The 19,651-nt window shown below is 52.6% G+C and overlaps 2 protein-coding genes across 3 annotated transcripts in view; one reads left to right on the top strand and one right to left on the bottom strand.

Moving 5' to 3' along the window:
* Nucleotides 1-19,651, top strand: part of NMNAT1 (nicotinamide nucleotide adenylyltransferase 1) — a 63,450-nt gene that overhangs the window by 4,582 nt on the left and 39,217 nt on the right. The gene's annotated exons all lie outside the window — the stretch shown is intronic.
* LOC146043084 (uncharacterized) lies at nucleotides 616-18,158 on the bottom strand. 2 transcript variants are annotated; one of them, XM_083163496.1, is made up of 7 exons: nucleotides 17,627-18,158; nucleotides 14,295-14,456; nucleotides 14,115-14,177; nucleotides 3,338-3,417; nucleotides 2,653-2,783; nucleotides 2,460-2,526; nucleotides 616-1,768 (listed from the first exon to the last, which is right to left on the bottom strand). In XM_083163496.1, exons 2-7 carry the CDS (start codon nucleotides 14,366-14,368, stop codon nucleotides 1,638-1,640), a joined length of 546 nt encoding a protein of 181 aa, XP_083019622.1. In that variant the 5' UTR covers nucleotides 14,369-14,456; nucleotides 17,627-18,158; the 3' UTR covers nucleotides 616-1,637. The 2 variants fall into 2 exon arrangements, with proteins under 2 accessions (XP_083019622.1, XP_083019623.1); XM_083163497.1 differs by having other exon boundaries at nucleotides 17,640-18,158.

Here is a 19,651-nt window from a genome sequence, read left to right as displayed (position 1 = left end):
AGGGTTTCCTAGCTGCGCTAGGTTGGGCACTGATGTGGTGCTGTCGCGCAGCACACATCGCTGACATCCCACACACAGCGGGAGCTGTCAGCACTGCGTTCTGGGTGAGCTGTTAGCGCTGCGTTCTGGGCGAGCTGTCAGCGCTGTGTGCTGGACGAGCTGTCAGCGTGGCGTGCTGGGCGAGCTGTCAGCGCTGTGTGCTGGGTGAGCTGTCAGCGCTGCGTTCTGGGTGAGCTGTCAGCGCTGCGTTCTGGGCGAGCTGTCAGCGCTGCGTGCTGGGCGAGCTGTCAGCGCTGCGTGCTGGGCGAGCTGTCAGCGCTGTGTGCTGGGCGAGCTGTCAGAGCTGTGTGCTGGGCGAGCTGTCAGCGCTAGGGTATGTTGTAGTCAGGGCTATTTTTCAGCAGGCTCCAGCAGGAACTGAGGCCCTTATTCTAGTTCACTTTTTCTGACAAAATATTTCTTAGATGGACAAAACCATGTGCACTGCAGGTGAGGCAGGTGTAAAACCCCACCCAAATCTAATGATCTCTGCACAAGTAACACCTGCCTCACCTCCAGTGCACATGGTTTTGTCCATCTAAGAAATATTTTGTCAAAAAGAGTGAACTAGAATAATGGCCTCAGTTCCTGCTGGAGCCTACTGAAAAAAAGCCCTGGTTGTAGTACAATGGAATCCAGCAGCCCTTTCATTACTGTGTGGTAGGGACCCACGTTTAGGGGTGTGGCCACTCTCCAGAGGGGGTGTGCCCAGCTGCCACAGAGACTTGGTAAACCATTAGAGAGCGCCAGCAGTGGTGTTACTAAATACCCTGCCCCCCCTTAAATTAATTATAATTTATTTTACCTACATAATCATTGCCAGCAGGTTACATGCTCGTTGCCAGGGGGTTTCTATGCTCGTTGCCACGGGTTGCAGCATCACAGCACGCCAGTGCTGTATACGCCTCGCTCCCCTGACAAACAGTAGAGGTCCAGTAGGACCTCTATCATCTGTCTCCAACAAGGTGGTGGACAGACTGCATGGAATTAGACACGCTCCCCTCCCCCAGCGCTACTGCATGCATGGTTATGTACCAGATATATGGCAGCAGATAGATGGGCGTATGCACTGCCAGTGGGTGCAGAGTGTTACAGATGTGTGACATGTCAGTCATATATGCAAGGCAGAGACAAGATGTACAGTATGTATAACAGGCATCAGTATTCTGTCACTCGGTATACCCAGGGCAGAGGTAATGCCAGGTTACTATGGTACAGTTTGGGCGACTCATGCCCCTTGTGTTTGTTTACTTCCACAGGGTAAATGCGGATCCATGTCCCGGCTAATCCCTGTACGACACAGTAATTGGGCCAGGATCTGTCAGTCAGAGGAGCCCCCACCGGCTGCCATAACTCTGTCCCCTGGCTGGGAAATAACTGTTATTGCACAAAGCCGATAAATGATGCTCTGTGTGGCTCCTTTGTCTGCTGATTATCAGGGCCAGTGAGCCTGAAGTGGATCTTGTCCTCACATTACTCCGGCCATCTCCACATCCATGGTTCAGCATCTCTGCCAATGACTAGTTCTTTATATTGGTTGTGGGTCATTAGCGGCGGTGGCGCCGGTGAGGGATCCCATGCTCCTGGCTGAGGACGCCTCATACATGCCATACACATGGGCAGCACGTCACCAGTTCATAGCAGATGCCCGTCCGAGATTTCCTGTTCAGCACCGTGCCGGGAAACCTGGAGTTCAGGAGCCAGAAAGGGGCGACCAGCAGGAACCACCCTAGACCAGGAGAATTATCACTAGGATCAGTCATACACAGGATTCTCTATGAGATAATGGCGCAGGTCTTACGTCATTCACATACAGCGCTGAGCACATAATCAGGGCACACAGTCAGGCGTACGTACCAGTAGTCAGGGCACACAGTCAGGCGTACGTACCAGTAGTCAGGGCACACTGTCAGTCGTACGTACCCATAGGCAGAGCACACTGTCAGTCGTACGTACCTGTAGTCAAGGCACACAGTCAGTCGTACGTACCCGTAGTCAGGGCACACAGTCAGGCGTACGTACCTGTAGTCATGGCACACTGTCAGTCGTACGTACCCGTAGTCTCAGGGCACACTGTCAGTCGCACGTACCTGTAGTCAGGGCACACTGTCAGTCGCACGTACCTGTAGTCATGGCACACTGTCAGTCGTACGTACCTGTAGTCAGGGCACACTGTCAGTCGGACGTACTTGTAGTCAGGGCACACTGTCAGTCGCACGTACCTGTAGTCAGGGCACACTGTCAGTCGCACGTACCTGTAGTCAGGGCACACTGTCAGTCGCACGTACCTGTAGTCAGGGCACACTGTCAGGTGTACGTACCCATAGTCAGGGCACACTGTCAGTCGCACGTACCTGTAGTCAGGGCACACTGTCAGTCGCACGTACCTGTAGTCAGGGCACACTGTCAGTCGCACGTACCTGTAGTCAGGGCACTGAGTACAGAGAGCACCACAGACAGGCGGTAAAGCACCGGGGTTGTTATAGCCTGGGAAGAGAGGAAGACCCCGGGTATAACGTCTGTATCTGTCTACAATGGCCCAATACAACATAATAACATATATATATATATATATATATATATATATTATATAGAAGGTCTGTGGGCACTCACACATTCTCCAGCCAGAGACGTCATCAGGACAGTGCAGACCCCTTCAGTGAACGAGGCCACCCCAAATGTGGTAAAGAGAGCTCTCAGCCAGCAGGGCACTGGGTCCATGAGGAGGAGGATCAGGGAGAAGGCTGGAACAGAAGGGGGACTCTGTACTATCTGACTGGAGGTGTACAGCGGAAGCATTAGCGCCGCCCCCCCCCCCCCCCCCCCACATGGTCACAGGGTGGTTAGTGCGTGCGTCGGAGGTGGGCTGGCTGGGATTCTCTCCCCCAGTAGGGCCGCACGTTCCCCATATACATGTAATGGGAATATACTGTATCCTGTAATAAGCTGTCAGTGGTCATTCCAATGAGCTGGGGCCGGTGAGGATTATTGGCCTGACAATGACTAGGCCAAACCCAAAAGGTTGACATGCACAAGATGGATATGGTCGACATGAGATTTTCACTCTTTTTTTGGAGTCCGCCCACCCAAACCCCTGGTGGGCCTCAACATTGACTCCTGTAGGGATCACGTTCCACAATGGGCAGTGTAATTATGCCCCAGTCTGACCCCTAATTAGTGCACCCCGCTCCCTGGCCACGTTACCGTTCCCAGTCCGTGTCCACGTGGTTGGTAAGGTAATGTCGACCTTTTCATGTTTTGACCATTACCACATTGATCTTTCGTCGGTCGCACTCACCTGTCATGAGCAGGCTCAGGCCGATGCTGCAGATCAGGTTATGCAGGAGCGGCTGGTTGCAGAACCGTGCGGAGCTTGCTCTGCGGGAGGAGGAAACACCTTGTATAGACATGTCAGTGACACATGGCAGGGGGTAAATCATTAGGTATGGTACATAGAGGGTCATAAATCTCATGTCATAGCTGTATCCTGCCCCTCCTCCCCATACCTGTATCCTGCCCCTCCTCCCCATACCCATATCCTGCCCCTCCTCCCCATACCCGTATCCTGCCCCTCCTCCCCATACCCGTATCCTGCCCATCCTCCCCATACCCGTATCCTGCCCCTCATACCCGTATCCTGCCCCTCATACCTGTATCCTGCCCCTCATACCCGTATCCTGCCCCTCCTCCCCATACCTGTATCCTGCCCCTCATACCCGTATCCTGCCCCTCCTCCCCATACCCGTATCCTGCCCCTCATACCCGTATCCTGCCCCTCCTCCCCATACCCGTATCCTGCCCCTCTTCCCCATACCCGTATCCTGCCCCTCTTCCCCATAGCCGTATCCTGCCCCTCTTCCCTGTACGTGTTTCCTGCCCCTCTTCCCCATACCCGTATCCTGCCCCTCATACCCGTATCCTGCCCCTCCTCCCCATACCCGTATCCTGCCCCTCATACCCGTATCCTGCCCCTCTTCCCCATAGCCGTATCCTGCCCCTCTTCCCTGTACCTGTTTCCTGCCCCTCTTCCCCATACCCTTATCCTGCCCCTCTTCCCCCTCCTCCCCATACCCGTATCCTGCCCCTCATACCCGTATCCTGCCCCTCCTCCCGATACCAGTATCCTGCCCCTCTTCCCCATACCCGTATCCTGCCCCTCTTCCCTGTACCTGTTTCCTGCCCCTCTTCCCTGTACCTGTTTCCTGCCCCTCTTCCCCATACCCTTATCCTGCCCCTCTTCCCCATAGCCGTATCTTGCCCCTCTTCCCCATAGCTGTATCCTGCCCCTATTCCCCGTAGCCGTATCCTGCCCCTCTTCCCCATACCCGTATCCTGCCCCTTTTCCCCATAGCTGTATCCTGCATCTATTCCCCGTAGCCGTATCCTGCCCCTCTTCCCCATACCCGTATCCTGCACCTTTTCCCTGTACCCTTATCCTGCCCCTCTTCCCCATAGCCGTATCTTGCCCCTCTTCCCCATAGCCGTATCCTGCCCCTATTCCCCGTAGCCGTATCCTGCCCCTCTTCCCCATACCCGTATCCTGCCCCTCTTCCCCATACCCGTATCCTGCCCCTCTTCCCAATACCCGTATCCTGCCCCTCTTTCCCATAGCCGTATCCTGCCCCTCTTCCCCATACCCTTTTCCTGCCCCTCTTCCCCGTACCCGTTTCCTGTCCCTCTTGCCCGTACTTGTAACCTGCCCCTCTTCCCCATACCCGTATCCTGTCCCTCTTCCCAGTCCCTATCGCCGGCGCTCACCAGTGAAAGGGATATGGCGGGCGCCGGCCAAGGATGAAGCCTGCTACATCTGTAAGCCCACCAACTATATAAAGCTCTGTATCTTGTAGCAGTGTGTTGCTGTCCATCATCTATATAAAGGCTCTGTACCTTGTAGCAGTGTGTTACTGTGTATAGGTAAGTCCACCATCTATATAATGGCTCTGTACCTTGTAGCAGTGTGTTGCTGTCCACCATCTATATAAAGGCTCTGTACCTTGTAGCAGTGTGTTGATGTGTATAGGTAAGTCCACCATCTATATAAAGGCTCTGTACCTTGTAGCAGTGTGTTGCTGTCCCCCATCTATATAAAGGCTCTGTACCTTGTAGCAGTGTGTTGCTGTCCACCATCTATATAAAGGCTCTGTACCTTGTAGCAGTGTGTTGCTGTCCACCATCTCTATAAAGGCTCTGTACCTTGTAGCAGTGTGTTGCTGTCCACCATCTCTATAAAGGCTCTGTACCTTGTAGCAGTGTGTTGCTGTCCACCATCTATATAAAGGCTCTGTACCTTGTAGCAGTGTGTTGCGGTCCCCCATCTATATAAAGGCTCTGTACCTTGTAGCGGTGTGTCGCTGTCCACCATCTATATAAAGGCTCTGTACCTTGTAGCAGTGTGTTGCGGTCCCCCATCTATATAAAGGCTCTGTACCTTGTAGCAGTGTGTCGCTGTCCACCATCTATATAAAGGCTCTGTACCTTGTAGCGGTGTGTCGCTGTCCACCATCTATATAAAGGCTCTGTACCTTGTAGCAGTGTGTTGCAGTGTCTAGGTAAGCCCATTATCTATATAATGGCTCTGTACCTTGTAGCAGTGTGTTGCTGTCCACCATCTATATAAAGGCTCTGTACCTTGTAGCAGTGTGTTGATGTGTATAGGTAAGTCCACCATCTATATAAAGGCTCTGTACCTTGTAGCAGTGTGTTGCTGTCCACCATCTATATAAAGGCTCTGTACCTTGTAGCAGTGTGTTACTGTGTTTAGGTAAGTCCACCATCTATATAATGGCTCTGTACCTTGTAGCAGTGTGTCGCTGTCCCCCATCTATATAAAGGCTCTGTACCTTGTAGCGGTGTGTTGCTGTCCACCATCTATATAAAGGCTCTGTACCTTGTAGCGGTGTGTTGCTGTCCACCATCTATATAAAGGCTCTGTACCTTGTAGCAGTGTGTTGCTGTCCCCCATCTATATAAAGGCTCTGTACCTTGTAGCAGTGTGTTGCTGTCCCCCATCTATATAAAGGCTCTGTACCTGGTAGCAGTGTGTTGCTGTCCACCATCTATATAAAGGCTCTGTACCTTGTAGCAGTGTGTCGCTGTCCACCATCTATATAAAGGCTCTGTACCTTGTAGCAGTGTGTTGCTGTCCCCCATCTATATAAAGGCTCTGTACCTTGTAGCAGTGTGTTGCTGTCCCCCATCTATATAAAGGCTCTGTACCTTGTAGCAGTGTGTTGCTGTCCCCCATCTATATAAAGGCTCTTTACCTTGTAGCAGTGTGTTGCTGTCCCCCATCTATATAAAGGCTCTGTACCTTGTAGCAGTGTGTTGCTGTCCACCATCTATATAAAGGCTCTGTACCTTGTAGCAGTGTGTTGCTGTCCCCCATCTATATAAAGGCTCTGTACCTTGTAGCAGTGTGTTGCTGTCCACCATCTATATAAAGGCTCTGTACCTTGTAGCAGTGTGTTGCTGTCCACCATCTATATAAAGGCTCTGTACCTTGTAGCAGTGTGTTGCTGTCCCCCATCTATATAAAGGCTCTGTACCTTGTAGCAGTGTGTTGCTGTCCCCCATCTATATAAAGGCTCTGTACCTTGTAGCAGTGTGTTGCTGTCCACCATCTATATAAAGGCTCTGTACCTTGTAGCAGTGTGTTGCTGCCCACCATCTATATAAAGGCTCTGTACCTTGTAGCAGTGTGTTGCTGTCCCCCATCTATATAAAGGCTCTGTACCTTGTAGCAGTGTGTTGCTGACCACCATCTATATAAAGGCTCTGTACCTTGTAGCAGTGTGTTGCTGCCCACCATCTATATAAAGGCTCTGTACCTTGTAGCAGTGTGTTGCTGTCCCCCATCTATATAAAGGCACTGTACCTTGTAGCAGTGCGTTGCTGTCCCCCATCTATATAAAGGCTCTGTACCTTGAAGCAGTGCGTTGCTGCCCACCATCTATATAAAGGCTCTGTACCTTGTAGCAGTGCGTTGCTGTCCCCCATCTATATAAAGGCTCTGTACCTTGTAGCAGTGCGTTGCTGTCCCCCATCTATATAAAGGCTCTGTACCTTGTAGCAGTGTGTTGCTGTCCCCCATCTATATAAAGGCTCTGTACCTTGTAGCAGTGTGTTGCTGTCCACCATCTATATAAAGGCTCTGTACCTTGTAGCAGTGTGTTGCTGACCACCATCTATATAAAGGCTCTGTACCTTGTAGCAGTGCGTTGCTGTCCCCCATCTATATAAAGGCTCTGTACCTTGTAGCAGTGTGTTGCTGTCCCCCATCTATATAAAGGCTCTGTACCTTGTAGCAGTGTGTTGCTGTCCCCCATCTATATAAAGGCTCTGTACCTTGTAGCAGTGTGTTGCTGTCCACCATCTATATAAAGGCTCTGTACCTTGTAGCAGTGTGTTGCTGTCCACCATCTATATAAAGGCTCTGTACCTTGTAGCAGTGCGTTGCTGTCCCCCATCTATATAAAGGCTCTGTACCTTGTAGCAGTGCGTTGCTGACCACCATCTATATAAAGGCTCTGTACCTTGTAGCAGTGCGTTGCTGTCCCCCATCTATATAAAGGCTCTGTACCTTGTAGCAGTGTGTTGCTGTCCCCCATCTATATAAAGGCTCTGTACCTTGTAGCAGTGTGTTGCTGTCCCCCATCTATATAAAGGCTCTGTACCTTGTAGCAGTGTGTTGCTGTCCCCCATCTATATAAAGGCTCTGTACCTTGTAGCAGTGTGTTGCTGTCCACCATCTATATAAAGGCTCTGTACCTTGTAGCAGTGTGTTGCTGTCCCCCATCTATATAAAGGCTCTGTACCTTGTAGCAGTGTGTTGCTGTCCCCCATCTATATAAAGGCTCTGTACCTTGTAGCAGTGTGTTGCTGTCCACCATCTATATAAAGGCTCTGTACCTTGTAGCATTTAGCGCACAGGGTTATGATGGCGGCTGCTGTGAGGAGGAGATAGCGCTATGGGACAGGCTGCGGGGTCTATCCTCTCCGGAATCAGTAAGGACAGAGCTGGGGTCACCGCTGCAGGTAAGACCTATGTGTGCCTGGCTGTTACACTATAGGGGGTGCTGGTGGTGGTGTCACCCATAGTAACCAAACGTTGGCTTCATTTTCTGCCAAACTTACTTCTCTAATCTGATTGGCTGCTGCACAAATGTAGGGCTTACATTTAAATTGGTCCAAATGCAAATGGGTCCCGCGCAGATCTGGGAACTGCACATGCAATTGGCGTATCTGGTGCAGAGGTGCAGGTGTGTATATCTGGTACAGAGGTGCAGGTGTGTGTATCTGGTACAGAGGGGCAGGTGTGTGTAATTGGTTCAGAGGTGCAGCTGTGTGTATCTGGTACAGAGGGGCAGGTGTGTGTATCTGGTGCAGAGGTGCAGGTGTGTGTATCTGGTACAGAGGTGCAGGTGTGTGTATCTGGTACAGAGGGGCAGCTGTGTGTATCTGGTACAGAGGTGCAGGTGTGTGTATCTGGTACAGAGGTGCAGGTGTGTATCTGGTTCAGAGGTGCAGCTGTGTGTATCTGGTACAGAGGGGCAGGTGTGTGTATCTGGTGCAGAGGTGCAGGTGTGTGTATCTGGTACAGAGGGGCAGGTGTGTGTATCTGGTGCAGAGGTGCAGGTGTGTGTATCTGGTACAGAGGGGCAGGTGTGTGTATCTGGTACAGAGGTGCAGGTGTGTGTATCTGGTGCAGAGGTGCAGGTGTGTGTATCTGGTACAGAGGGGCAGGTGTATGTATCTGGTGCAGAGGGGCAGGTGTGTGTATCTGGTACAGAGGGGCAGGTGTATGTATCTGGTGCAGAGGGGCAGGTGTGTGTATCTGGTACAGAGGGGCAGGTGTGTATCTGGTACAGAGGGGCAGGTGTGTGTATCTGGTACAGAGGTGCAGGTGTGTGTATCTGGTACAGAGGTGCAGGTGTGTGTATCTGGTACAGAGGTGCAGGTGTGTGTATCTGGTGCAGAGGGGCAGGTGTGTGTATCTGGTACAGAGGGGCAGGTGTGTGTATCTGGTACAGAGGTGCAGGTGTGTGTATCTGGTACAGAGGGGCAGGTGTGTGTATCTGGTACAGAGGGGCAGGTGTGTGTATCTGGTACAGAGGGGCAGGTGTGTGTATCTGGTACAGAGGGGCAGGTGTGTGTATCTGGTACAGAGGGGCAGGTGTGTGTATCTGGTGTAGAGGGGCAGGTGTGTGTATCTGGTACAGAGGGGCAGGTGTGTGTATCTGGTACAGACGGGCAGGTGTGTGTATCTGGTACAGAGGGGCAGGTGTGTGTATCTGGTACAGAGGGGCAGGTGTGTGTATCTGGTACAGAGGGGCAGGTGTGTGTATCTGGTACAGAGGTGCAGGTGTGTGTATCTGGTACAGAGGGGCAGGTGTGTGTATCTGGTACAGAGGTGCAGGTGTGTGTATCTGGTACAGAGGTGCAGGTGTGTGTATCTGGTGCAGAGGGGCAGGTGTGTGTATCTGGTACAGAGGGGCAGGTGTGTGTATCTGGTACAGAGGTGCAGGTGTGTGTATCTGGTACAGAGGGGCAGGTGTGTGTATCTGGTACAGAGGGGCAGGTGTGTGTATCTGGTGCAGAGGGGCAGGTGTGTGTATCTGGTGCAGAGGGGCAGGTGTGTGTATCTGGTACAGAGGGGCAGGTGTGTATCTGGTACAGAGGTGCAGGTGTGTGTATCTGGTACAGAGGTGCAGGTGTGTGTATCTGGTACAGAGGGGCAGGTGTGTGTATCTGGTACAGAGGGGCAGGTGTATGTATCTGGTGCAGAGGTGCAGGTGTGTGTATCTGGTGTAGAGGGGCAGGTGTGTGTATCTGGTACAGAGGGGCAGGTGTGTGTATCTGGTACAGAGGGGCAGGTGTGTATCTGGTACAGAGGTGCAGGTGTGTGTATCTGGTACAGAGGTGCAGGTGTGTGTATCTGGTACAGAGGTGCAGGTGTGTGTATCTGGTACAGAGGGGCAGGTGTGTGTATCTGGTACAGAGGGGCAGGTGTGTGTATCTGGTGCAGAGGTGCAGGTGTGTGTATCTGGTACAGAGGGGCAGGTGTGTATCTGGTTCAGAGGTGCAGCTGTGTGTATCTGGTACAGAGGGGCAGGTGTGTGTATCTGGTGCAGAGGTGCAGGTGTGTGTATCTGGTACAGAGGGGCAGGTGTGTGTATCTGGTGCAGAGGTGCAGGTGTGTGTATCTGGTACAGAGGGGCAGGTGTGTGTATCTGGTACAGAGGTGCAGGTGTGTGTATCTGGTGCAGAGGTGCAGGTGTGTGTATCTGGTACAGAGGGGCAGGTGTATGTATCTGGTGCAGAGGGGCAGGTGTGTGTATCTGGTACAGAGGGGCAGGTGTATGTATCTGGTGCAGAGGGGCAGGTGTGTGTATCTGGTACAGAGGGGCAGGTGTGTATCTGGTACAGAGGGGCAGGTGTGTGTATCTGGTACAGAGGTGCAGGTGTGTGTATCTGGTACAGAGGTGCAGGTGTGTGTATCTGGTACAGAGGTGCAGGTGTGTGTATCTGGTGCAGAGGGGCAGGTGTGTGTATCTGGTACAGAGGGGCAGGTGTGTGTATCTGGTACAGAGGTGCAGGTGTGTGTATCTGGTACAGAGGTGCAGGTGTGTGTATCTGGTGCAGAGGGGCAGGTGTGTGTATCTGGTACAGAGGGGCAGGTGTGTGTATCTGGTACAGAGGTGCAGGTGTGTGTATCTGGTACAGAGGGGCAGGTGTGTGTATCTGGTACAGAGGGGCAGGTGTGTGTATCTGGTGCAGAGGGGCAGGTGTGTGTATCTGGTGCAGAGGGGCAGGTGTGTGTATCTGGTACAGAGGGGCAGGTGTGTGTATCTGGTACAGAGGGGCAGGTGTGTATCTGGTACAGAGGTGCAGGTGTGTGTATCTGGTACAGAGGTGCAGGTGTGTGTATCTGGTACAGAGGGGCAGGTGTGTGTATCTGGTACACAGGTGCAGGTGTGTGTATCTGGTACAGAGGTGCAGGTGTGTGTATCTGGTACAGAGGGGCAGGTGTATGTATCTGGTGCAGAGGTGCAGGTGTGTGTATCTGGTGTAGAGGGGCAGGTGTGTGTATCTGGTACAGAGGGGCAGGTGTGTGTATCTGGTACAGAGGGGCAGGTGTGTATCTGGTACAGAGGTGCAGGTGTGTGTATCTGGTACAGAGGTGCAGGTGTGTGTATCTGGTACAGAGGTGCAGGTGTGTGTATCTGGTACAGAGGGGCAGGTGTGTGTATCTGGTACAGAGGGGCAGGTGTGTGTATCTGGTGCAGAGGTGCAGGTGTGTGTATCTGGTACAGAGGGGCAGCTGTGTGTATGGTACAGAGGTGCAGGTGTGTGTATCTGGTACAGAGGGGCAGGTGTGTGTATCTGGTACAGAGGGGCAGGTGTATGTATCTGGTGCAGAGGGGCAGGTGTGTGTATCTGGTACAGAGGGGCAGGTGTATGTATCTGGTGCAGAGGGGCAAGTGTGTGTATCTGGTACAGAGGTGCAGGTGTGTGTATCTGGTACAGAGGGGCAGGTGTGTGTATCTGGTACAGAGGTGCAGGTGTGTGTATCTGGTACAGAGGTGCAGGTGTGTGTATCTGGTGCAGAGGGGCAGGTGTGTGTATCTGGTACAGAGGGGCAGGTGTGTGTATCTGGTACAGAGGTGCAGGTGTGTGTATCTGGTACAGAGGGGCAGGTGTGTGTATCTGGTACAGAGGGGCAGGTGTGTGTATCTGGTGCAGAGGGGCAGGTGTGTGTATCTGGTGCAGAGGGGCAGGTGTGTGTATCTGGTACAGAGGGGCAGGTGTGTGTATCTGGTACAGAGGGGCAGGTGTGTATCTGGTACAGAGGTGCAGGTGTGTGTATCTGGTACAGAGGTGCAGGTGTGTGTATCTGGTACAGAGGGGCAGGTGTGTGTATCTGGTACACAGGTGCAGGTGTGTGTATCTGGTACAGAGGTGCAGGTGTGTGTATCTGGTACAGAGGGGCAGGTGTATGTATCTGGTGCAGAGGTGCAGGTGTGTGTATCTGGTGTAGAGGGGCAGGTGTGTGTATCTGGTACAGAGGGGCAGGTGTGTGTATCTGGTACAGAGGGGCAGGTGTGTATCTGGTACAGAGGTGCAGGTGTGTGTATCTGGTACAGAGGTGCAGGTGTGTGTATCTGGTACAGAGGTGCAGGTGTGTGTATCTGGTACAGAGGGGCAGGTGTGTGTATCTGGTACAGAGGGGCAGGTGTGTGTATCTGGTGCAGAGGTGCAGGTGTGTGTATCTGGTACAGAGGGGCAGCTGTGTGTATGGTACAGAGGTGCAGGTGTGTGTATCTGGTACAGAGGGGCAGGTGTGTGTATCTGGTACAGAGGGGCAGGTGTATGTATCTGGTGCAGAGGGGCAGGTGTGTGTATCTGGTACAGAGGGGCAGGTGTATGTATCTGGTGCAGAGGGGCAAGTGTGTGTATCTGGTACAGAGGTGCAGGTGTGTGTATCTGGTACAGAGGGGCAGGTGTGTGTATCTGGTACAGAGGGGCAGGTGTGTGTATCTGGTGCAGAGGGGCAGGTGTGTGTATCTGGTGCAGAGGGGCAGGTGTGTGTATCTGGTGCAGAGGGGCAGGTGTGTGTATCTGGTACAGAGGTGCAGGTGTGTGTATCTGGTACAGAGGGGCAGGTGTGTGTATCTGGTACAGAGGGGCAGGTGTGTGTATCTGGTGCAGAGGTGCAGGTGTGTGTATCTGGTACAGAGGGGCAGGTGTGTGTATCTGGGGCAGGTGTGTGTATCTGGTACAGAGGTGCAGGTGTGTGTATCTGGTACAGAGGGGCAGGTGTGTGTTTGTGTATCTGGTACAGAGGGGCAGCTGTGTGTATGGTACAGAGGTGCAGGTGTGTGTATCTGGTACAGAGGTGCAGGTGTGTGTATCTGGTGTAGAGGGGCAGGTGTGTGTATCTGGTGCAGAGGGGCAGGTGTGTGTATCTGGTACAGAGGGGCAGGTGTGTGTATCTGGTACAGAGGGGCAGGTGTGTGTATCTGGTACAGAGGGGCAGGTGTGTGTATCTGGTACAGAGGTGCAGGTGTGTGTATCTGGTACAGAGGGGCAGGTTTGTGTATCTGGTACAGAGGGGCAGGAGTGTGTATGGTACAGAGGTGCAGGTGTGTGTATCTGGTACAGAGGTGCAGGTGTGTGTATCTGGTACAGAGGGGCAGGTGTGTATCTGGTACACAGGTGCAGGTGTGTGTATCTGGTACACAGGTGCAGGTGTGTGTATCTGGTACAGAGGTGCAGGTGTGTGTATCTGGTACAGAGGGGCAGGTGTGTGTATCTGGTACAGAGGGGCAGGTGTGTGTATCTGGTACAGAGGGGCAGGTGTGTGTTTGTGTGTGGTACAGAGGTTCAGGTGTGTGTATCTGGTACAGAGGGGCAGGTGTGTATCTGGTACAGAGGTGCAGGTGTGTGTATCTGGTACAGAGGTGCAGGTGTGTGTATCTGGTACAGAGGGGCAGGTGTGTATCTGGTACAGAGGTGCAGGTGTGTATCTGGTACAGAGGGGCAGGTGTGTGTATCTGGTACAGAGGGGCAGGTGTGTGTATCTGGTACAGAGGGGCAGGTGTGTGTATCTGGTACAGAGGGGCAGGTGTGGGTATCTGGTACAGAGGGGCAGGTGTGTGTATCTGGTACAGAGGGGCAGGTGTGTATCTGGTACAGAGGGGCAGGTGTGTGTATCTGGTACAGACGGGCAGGTGTGTGTATCTGGTACAGAGGGGCAGGTGTGTATCTGGTACAGACGGGCAGGTGTGTGTATCAGGTACAGAGGGGCAGGTGTGTGTTTGTGTGTGGTACAGAGGTTCAGGTGTGTGTATCCGGTACAGAGGGGCAGGTGTGTATCTGGTACAGAGGTGCAGGTGTGTGTATCTGGTACAGAGGTGCAGGTGTGTGTATCTGGTACAGAGGGGCAGGTGTGTATCTGGTACAGAGGGGCAGGTGTGTATCTGGTACAGAGGGGCAGGTGTGGGTATCTGGTACAGAGGGGCAGGTGTGTGTATCTGGTACAGAGGGGCAGGTGTATGTATCTGTCCGGTACAGACCTTAGGAGAACGTACACTTCGGGGACAGTGAGGAGGACACCGCTGAGCGCTGCAGTCACCAGCCTGGCAGGAAGACAGAACATAGAGTACATCAGTAATAATCGCACCATGAGAACCCCCAGTACTCATGTCTGTGCATATTTGGGTCATATAGTCTCCCCCACAGCGTTACTGACTTACAGCCGGGGTCTGTGGGTTGGGGGCAGCCAGCGGCCCAGGTGATGGAACCCGTGAGCTACGAAGTAGTGGAACATTCTGCTGATGCTCTCCGGTCACCCGATATACCGGGTATAAATAATGCATAGGCTGGGGATGGCCTGTGTAATGCTGCAGCCGGCTGCCCTGGGGGAAGAAGCGTCATTACACGTCACAGGGAGAATACAGCAATGACATCACACAAGTATCCTTTATATCAGTGGTTCCCAAACTTTTTTGAATAACGGCACCCTAGAGTATCAGAATATTTTTCAGGGCACCCCATGGCCAAAATTTTGTTACCAAAAATAAAAAAAATAATTAAAGTTGTGCTTAAATGTCATCCTTAGGTCCAGTTATATGGTGAAGAAAATTATTCACTTCTGTTTATCCACATATTTTATCATTGAAAGCCACAAGCACTGATTTTACCTATTACATTGACCATAAATAAATTGAATTGGTTGTGGAGCAACAACCTGAGGCACCCCTGCAAGTGCTCCGAGGCACCCCTGGGAGCCTAGGCGCACAGTTTGGGAACCACTGCTTTATATACTTATACTGCTCATTGGCAGACAGCACTGACATTATAGATGTGTGTGATGCTGTCAGGACCATGGGGCTAATTTAGGCCTGATCGCACGGTGGCCGATTATCAATACACTGCGCCCGTAATACACATGTGTGAGGCCGTCCTGCGATGAAGTCCTGCTACTTTCTCTATTCGCATGCCGTTCGCAGGGTGATTGACAGGAAGTCTGCGTCTGGGGGTGGTGACTGGCCGTATAGTGGGAGTGGCCAGTGATATGATGGTGCGCCTGTCACAGTGGGTGCTGGACATATTCGCACTCTGTTCACAGGGTGATTGACAGGAAGTCGGCGTCTGGGGGTGGTGACTGGCTGTATAGTGGGAGTGGCCAGTGATATGATGGTGAGCCTGTCACAGTGGGTGCTGGACATATTTGCACGCTGTTCACAGGGTGATTGACAGGAAGTCGGCGTCTGGGGGTGGTGACCGGCTGTATAGTGGGAGTGGCCAGTGATATGATGGTGAGCCTGTCACAGTGGGTGCTGGACATATTCGCACGCTGTTCACAGGGTGATTGACAGGAAGTCGGCGTCGGGGGGTGGTGACTGGCTGTATAGTGGGAGTGGCCAGTGATATGATGGTGCGCCTGTCACAGTGGGTGCTGGACATTTTCGCACTCTGTTCACAGGGTGATTGACAGGACGTCGGCGTCTGGGGGTGGTGACCGGCTGTATAGTGGGAGTGGCCAGTGATATGATGGTGCGCCTGTCACAGTGGGTGCTGGACATATTTGCACGCTGTTCACAGGGTGATTGACAGGAAGTCGGCGTCTGGGGGTGGTGACTGGCTGTATAGTGGGAGTGGCCAGTGATATGATGGTGCGCCTGTCACAGTGGGTGCTGGACATATTCGCACTCTGTTCACAGGGTGATTGACAGGACGTCGGCGTCTGGGGGTGGTGACCGGCTGTATAGTGGGAGTGGCCAGTGATATGATGGTGCGCCTGTCACAGTGGGTGCTGGACATATTTGCACGCTGTTCACAGGGTGATTGACAGGAAGTCGGCGTCTGGGGGTGGTGACCGGCTGTATAGTGGGAGTGGCCAGTGATATGATGGTGAGCCTGTCACAGTGGGTGCTGAACATATTCGCACGCTGTTCACAGGGTGATTGACAGGAAGTCGGCGTCGGGGGGTGGTGACCGGCTGTATAGTGGGAGTGGCCAGTGATATGATGGTGCGCCTGTCACAGTGGGTGCTGGACATATTCGCACTCTGTTCACAGGGTGATTGACAGGACGTCGGCGTCTGGGGGTGGTGACCGGCTGTATAGTGGGAGTGGCCAGTGATATGATGGTGCGCCTGTCACAGTGGGTGCTGGACATATTCGCACGCTGTTCACAGGGTGATTGACAGGAAGTCGGTGTCTGGGGGTGGTGACTGGCCATATAGTGGGAGTGGCCAGTGATATGATGGTGCGCCTGTCACAGTGGGTGCTGGACATATTCGCACGCTGTTCACAGGGTGATTGACAGGAAGTCGGCGTCTGGGGGTGGTGACTGGCTGTATAGTGGGAGTGGCCAGTGATATGATGGTGCGCCTGTCACAGTGGGTGCTGGACATATTCGCACTCTGTTCACAGGGTGATTGACAGGAAGTCGGCGTCTGGGGGTGGTGACTGGTCGTATAGTGGGAGTGGCCAGTGATATGATGGTGCGCCTGTCACAGTGGGTGCTGGACATATTCGCACGGCTGGGAATAGATTCGCAGCCGTACACATCCATTCGGACAGCGAAAACATTCATTCGCAAGGCGGGATTTCACTCTGGCGAGTGGCAGCTTAACTGAACGCTGGCCGCTGCGAATTCGTGGCCATGCCGTCAGCTCTGAATTAGCCCCTGTGATGCTGGAATTGAAGTGTCCTCGTGTCACAGTGTATTTGGGAATTCGGGCTGTGCATGGAGTATGCTGGTCACTGTAGGGCCGGGGTGGATTGGCGGAGGAACAATGCCGGTGCCCCACCCTTGCTGCTGGACATTTCCCACTCTCTGGGGCAGATCTCAGGGGTTGCTGCGGCAATGGCTGGCGCTGGACATGTGCGGTCACTACAATCCGCCCAGCTGTAAGCTGCTGCTGCTGCTGCTGCTGCCGGTGTCTGATTTCTTCTTGTCCTGCAAAACCTTTGACTTCAGCTTTTCCCAAATTTTACATAGATTTATCCAGACTATGGAGACACCGTAATTCCAACCAGCTCCTAACAGTCATTTGTCATGCACAGCCTGTAACATGGCAGCTGATTGGCTGCTACTAGTGTGGGGTGTAATCTCCCCCTCCAGTGATCCCACCACATCGGTATAGTGCTGGTGTGCTACGTCTCAGTGCCCATACGCCAGATCTCACATGCAGCCAGGGACAGTGCTGTACGTGCAGTGTATGGGCTGTCAGTATCGCTAGCTGCAGGTGCCGGAACGGTCTGGTCATACATTGCTCGCTGTCTTAGTGTCTTAGCCAATAGTGACAGGGGCTATTACTGAGCCTCATACATGGGGGCAAAGCAGCGCAGATAACGGGGATGATACAACTACTCCCCAACATCTTCTTATATGTACACCTTTATCTCTCTCCACATTACCACTCTCCCCCTACGTGGCGTTCCCACAAACCGTGACCCAGGCGCCCTGCTAGGCATACCCTGTGTCCGTGCTTATAATCTGGGCATTGGGGATATGAATCACAGGTATCCGTGAATGATCCGCACATTGCACACAGCCATGATGGCACAGTACCTACCTGCAGTACCTACCCTCGCTGGCACACTCCAGTCTCCAACCGGTTCCTCGCTTCCATGTGCCGCAGTGCCTACTCTGCTGGGGGTGGTGGGTACTATGCCTCCTGTAAGTTGAGAACATGAATCACTACAGCTGGTTCCTGTGCCTGGCACTGCAGGGGTTACGTCCTTACATGTCACCGGGAGAGCTGGCGGATCGCCCCCTGCAGAAGGTGGGCACACTTCACCACCAACCAATTAGCAACAATTACACAGACCATCAGGGTGAGGGCAAGAGACTGGGCCAGCCACAGGAGCATGGTGGCTGCAGGGTCAGCGTTGCCGGAGGGGCCCACCCATGGCTCATGCTCTCAGCAGCTTATGAGGATGATTGGAGCTAAACAAAAGTATTGTACAAAGCTATGTGATGTGTGGGAATGTGCCGGCTGCACAGAGGTCCCATTCTCCTGCCTGTGCCGGCTTGGCATGCAGCGCCCCCCGCTGGCTGCACAGAGGTCCCATTCTCCTGCCTGTGCTGGCTTGGCACGCAGCGCCCCCCGCTGGCTGCACAGAGGTCCCATTCTCCTGCCTGTGCCGGCTTGGCATGCAGCGCCCCCCGCTGGCTGCACGGAGGTCCCATTCTCCTGCCTGTGCTGGCTTGGCACGCAGGTTGGCCAGTACCTTGGGGCTGATTCAGGTTGGTTTGCAAAAGCAAACTCCTTCTTTAATAGACAAACCCACGTGCACTGCAGGTGGGGCAGATGTAACATGTGCAGAGAGAGTTAGATTTGGGGGAGTTATTTTGTTTCTGTGCAGGGTAAATACTTGCTGCTTCATTCTTGCACTGCAATTTAGATTTCAGTTTGAAGTACAAACCCCACCCAAATCTAACTCTCTCTGCACATGTTACATCTGCCCCTCTGCAGTGCAGCATGGTTTTGTCCATTAAAGAAAGAGTTTGCTCTTGCAAACCAACCTGAATATCTCTCTCTTATTTGCAGTAATAGAATACAGTGCAGGGATGTATTCCTTATCTTCTCCAGCAACAAAGCTGTGAATCCTCTTCGCGCCTGTACATAAAGCGTTCCGCGCCTCCACCGTATCCCTGCGAGCTGTAGTACAGATACTCTTTATCCTAAACATCCCGCGCATATGTATTACAACACGTGACTGTGAATATAATAACGCATGCTCCCTAACCGGCATAATGGCGTGTCTCCCCGGGTCCGTCCAATCAGAGCCGCCGTTCTTTATTATCCTAAATACGATTGATTTTTGCAATGAAATTATGTCCGTAAATAATCTTTTTGAATATAGTTATTTGTCTATTAATATGGACAGGAAGCCGATGGAGCAGCATTGAATCACATATCAAAAACTTGGGTACTTGTGTACTAGCACGGTGCCCACGATAATTAGTCGCCTGATTTTTGATCGCATGCCATACACCCAATGGCATGCGATGCGATTTTGCCCCATATACGATGTTAAATTGTATAAGCACCCTAATGGTGTGGAGTTGATCTTATAAAGCCCGAAGCGTGGCGAGCGGATGCGTATACCTGTAAAGTTCTGCACGTCCCCTCGCGGGGTTCGCTGCGCTCGCCACGCTTCGGGCTCGGAGGTTCGCTGCGCTCGCCGCACTGTATAAGATCAACTCCACACCGACGTGGATAGTGGGGGTATGAAAAGATCGTAGGACACGTACCGCTGCGCTTGCCACGCTTCAGGTTCACGTTTATACTGGGGGGTGGCGTGGGGGTGCATTTAACATTGTAAGCCCCCATTAGGGTGCTTATACAATTTATAATTGCATCCCATCGCATTGTATGGCATTGTGGAGCATGGCGCGATATCGCATCGCATTGCATGCGATATGGTCTGCAATGCGATGGGTGCCGTGATAGTACACAAGTACCAAAACTTGTAGAATTATATGGCATGATAAGGCAACGCTGTAGGTCCTTTATGTATTGTTTTGCACATTTTGCTGTTATTGTGTTTATGTTTCTGTGTTGTTGTTTTTTTGTTTGCTTGTTTTTCTAGAG

The sequence above is a fragment of the Crinia signifera genome, chromosome 19 (assembly GCF_055691185.1).
Source record: "Crinia signifera chromosome 19, ASM5569118v1, whole genome shotgun sequence".
In the NCBI taxonomy this organism is placed as follows: domain Eukaryota; kingdom Metazoa; phylum Chordata; class Amphibia; order Anura; family Myobatrachidae; genus Crinia; species Crinia signifera.
The sequence above is the reverse complement of the archived record's forward strand: the minus strand, read 5'-3'. Positions and strand labels throughout refer to the sequence as shown.

What these genes read in the sequence shown, in the direction of transcription:
- LOC146043084 (XM_083163496.1), bottom strand. Translation starts at nt 14,368, where the DNA reads ATGTTCCACTACTTCGTAGCTCACGGGTTCCATCACCTGGGCCGCTGG. An exon ending in GAAGTGTACGTTCTCCTAAG is followed by an intron (nt 3,418 to 14,114) that starts GTCTGTACCGGA and finishes CTCCTCCCGCAG; the next exon opens with AGCAAGCTCCGCACGGTTCT. An exon ending in CGTCTCTGGCTGGAGAATGT is followed by an intron (nt 2,527 to 2,652) that starts GTGAGTGCCCAC and finishes CTCTCTTCCCAG; the next exon opens with GCTATAACAACCCCGGTGCT.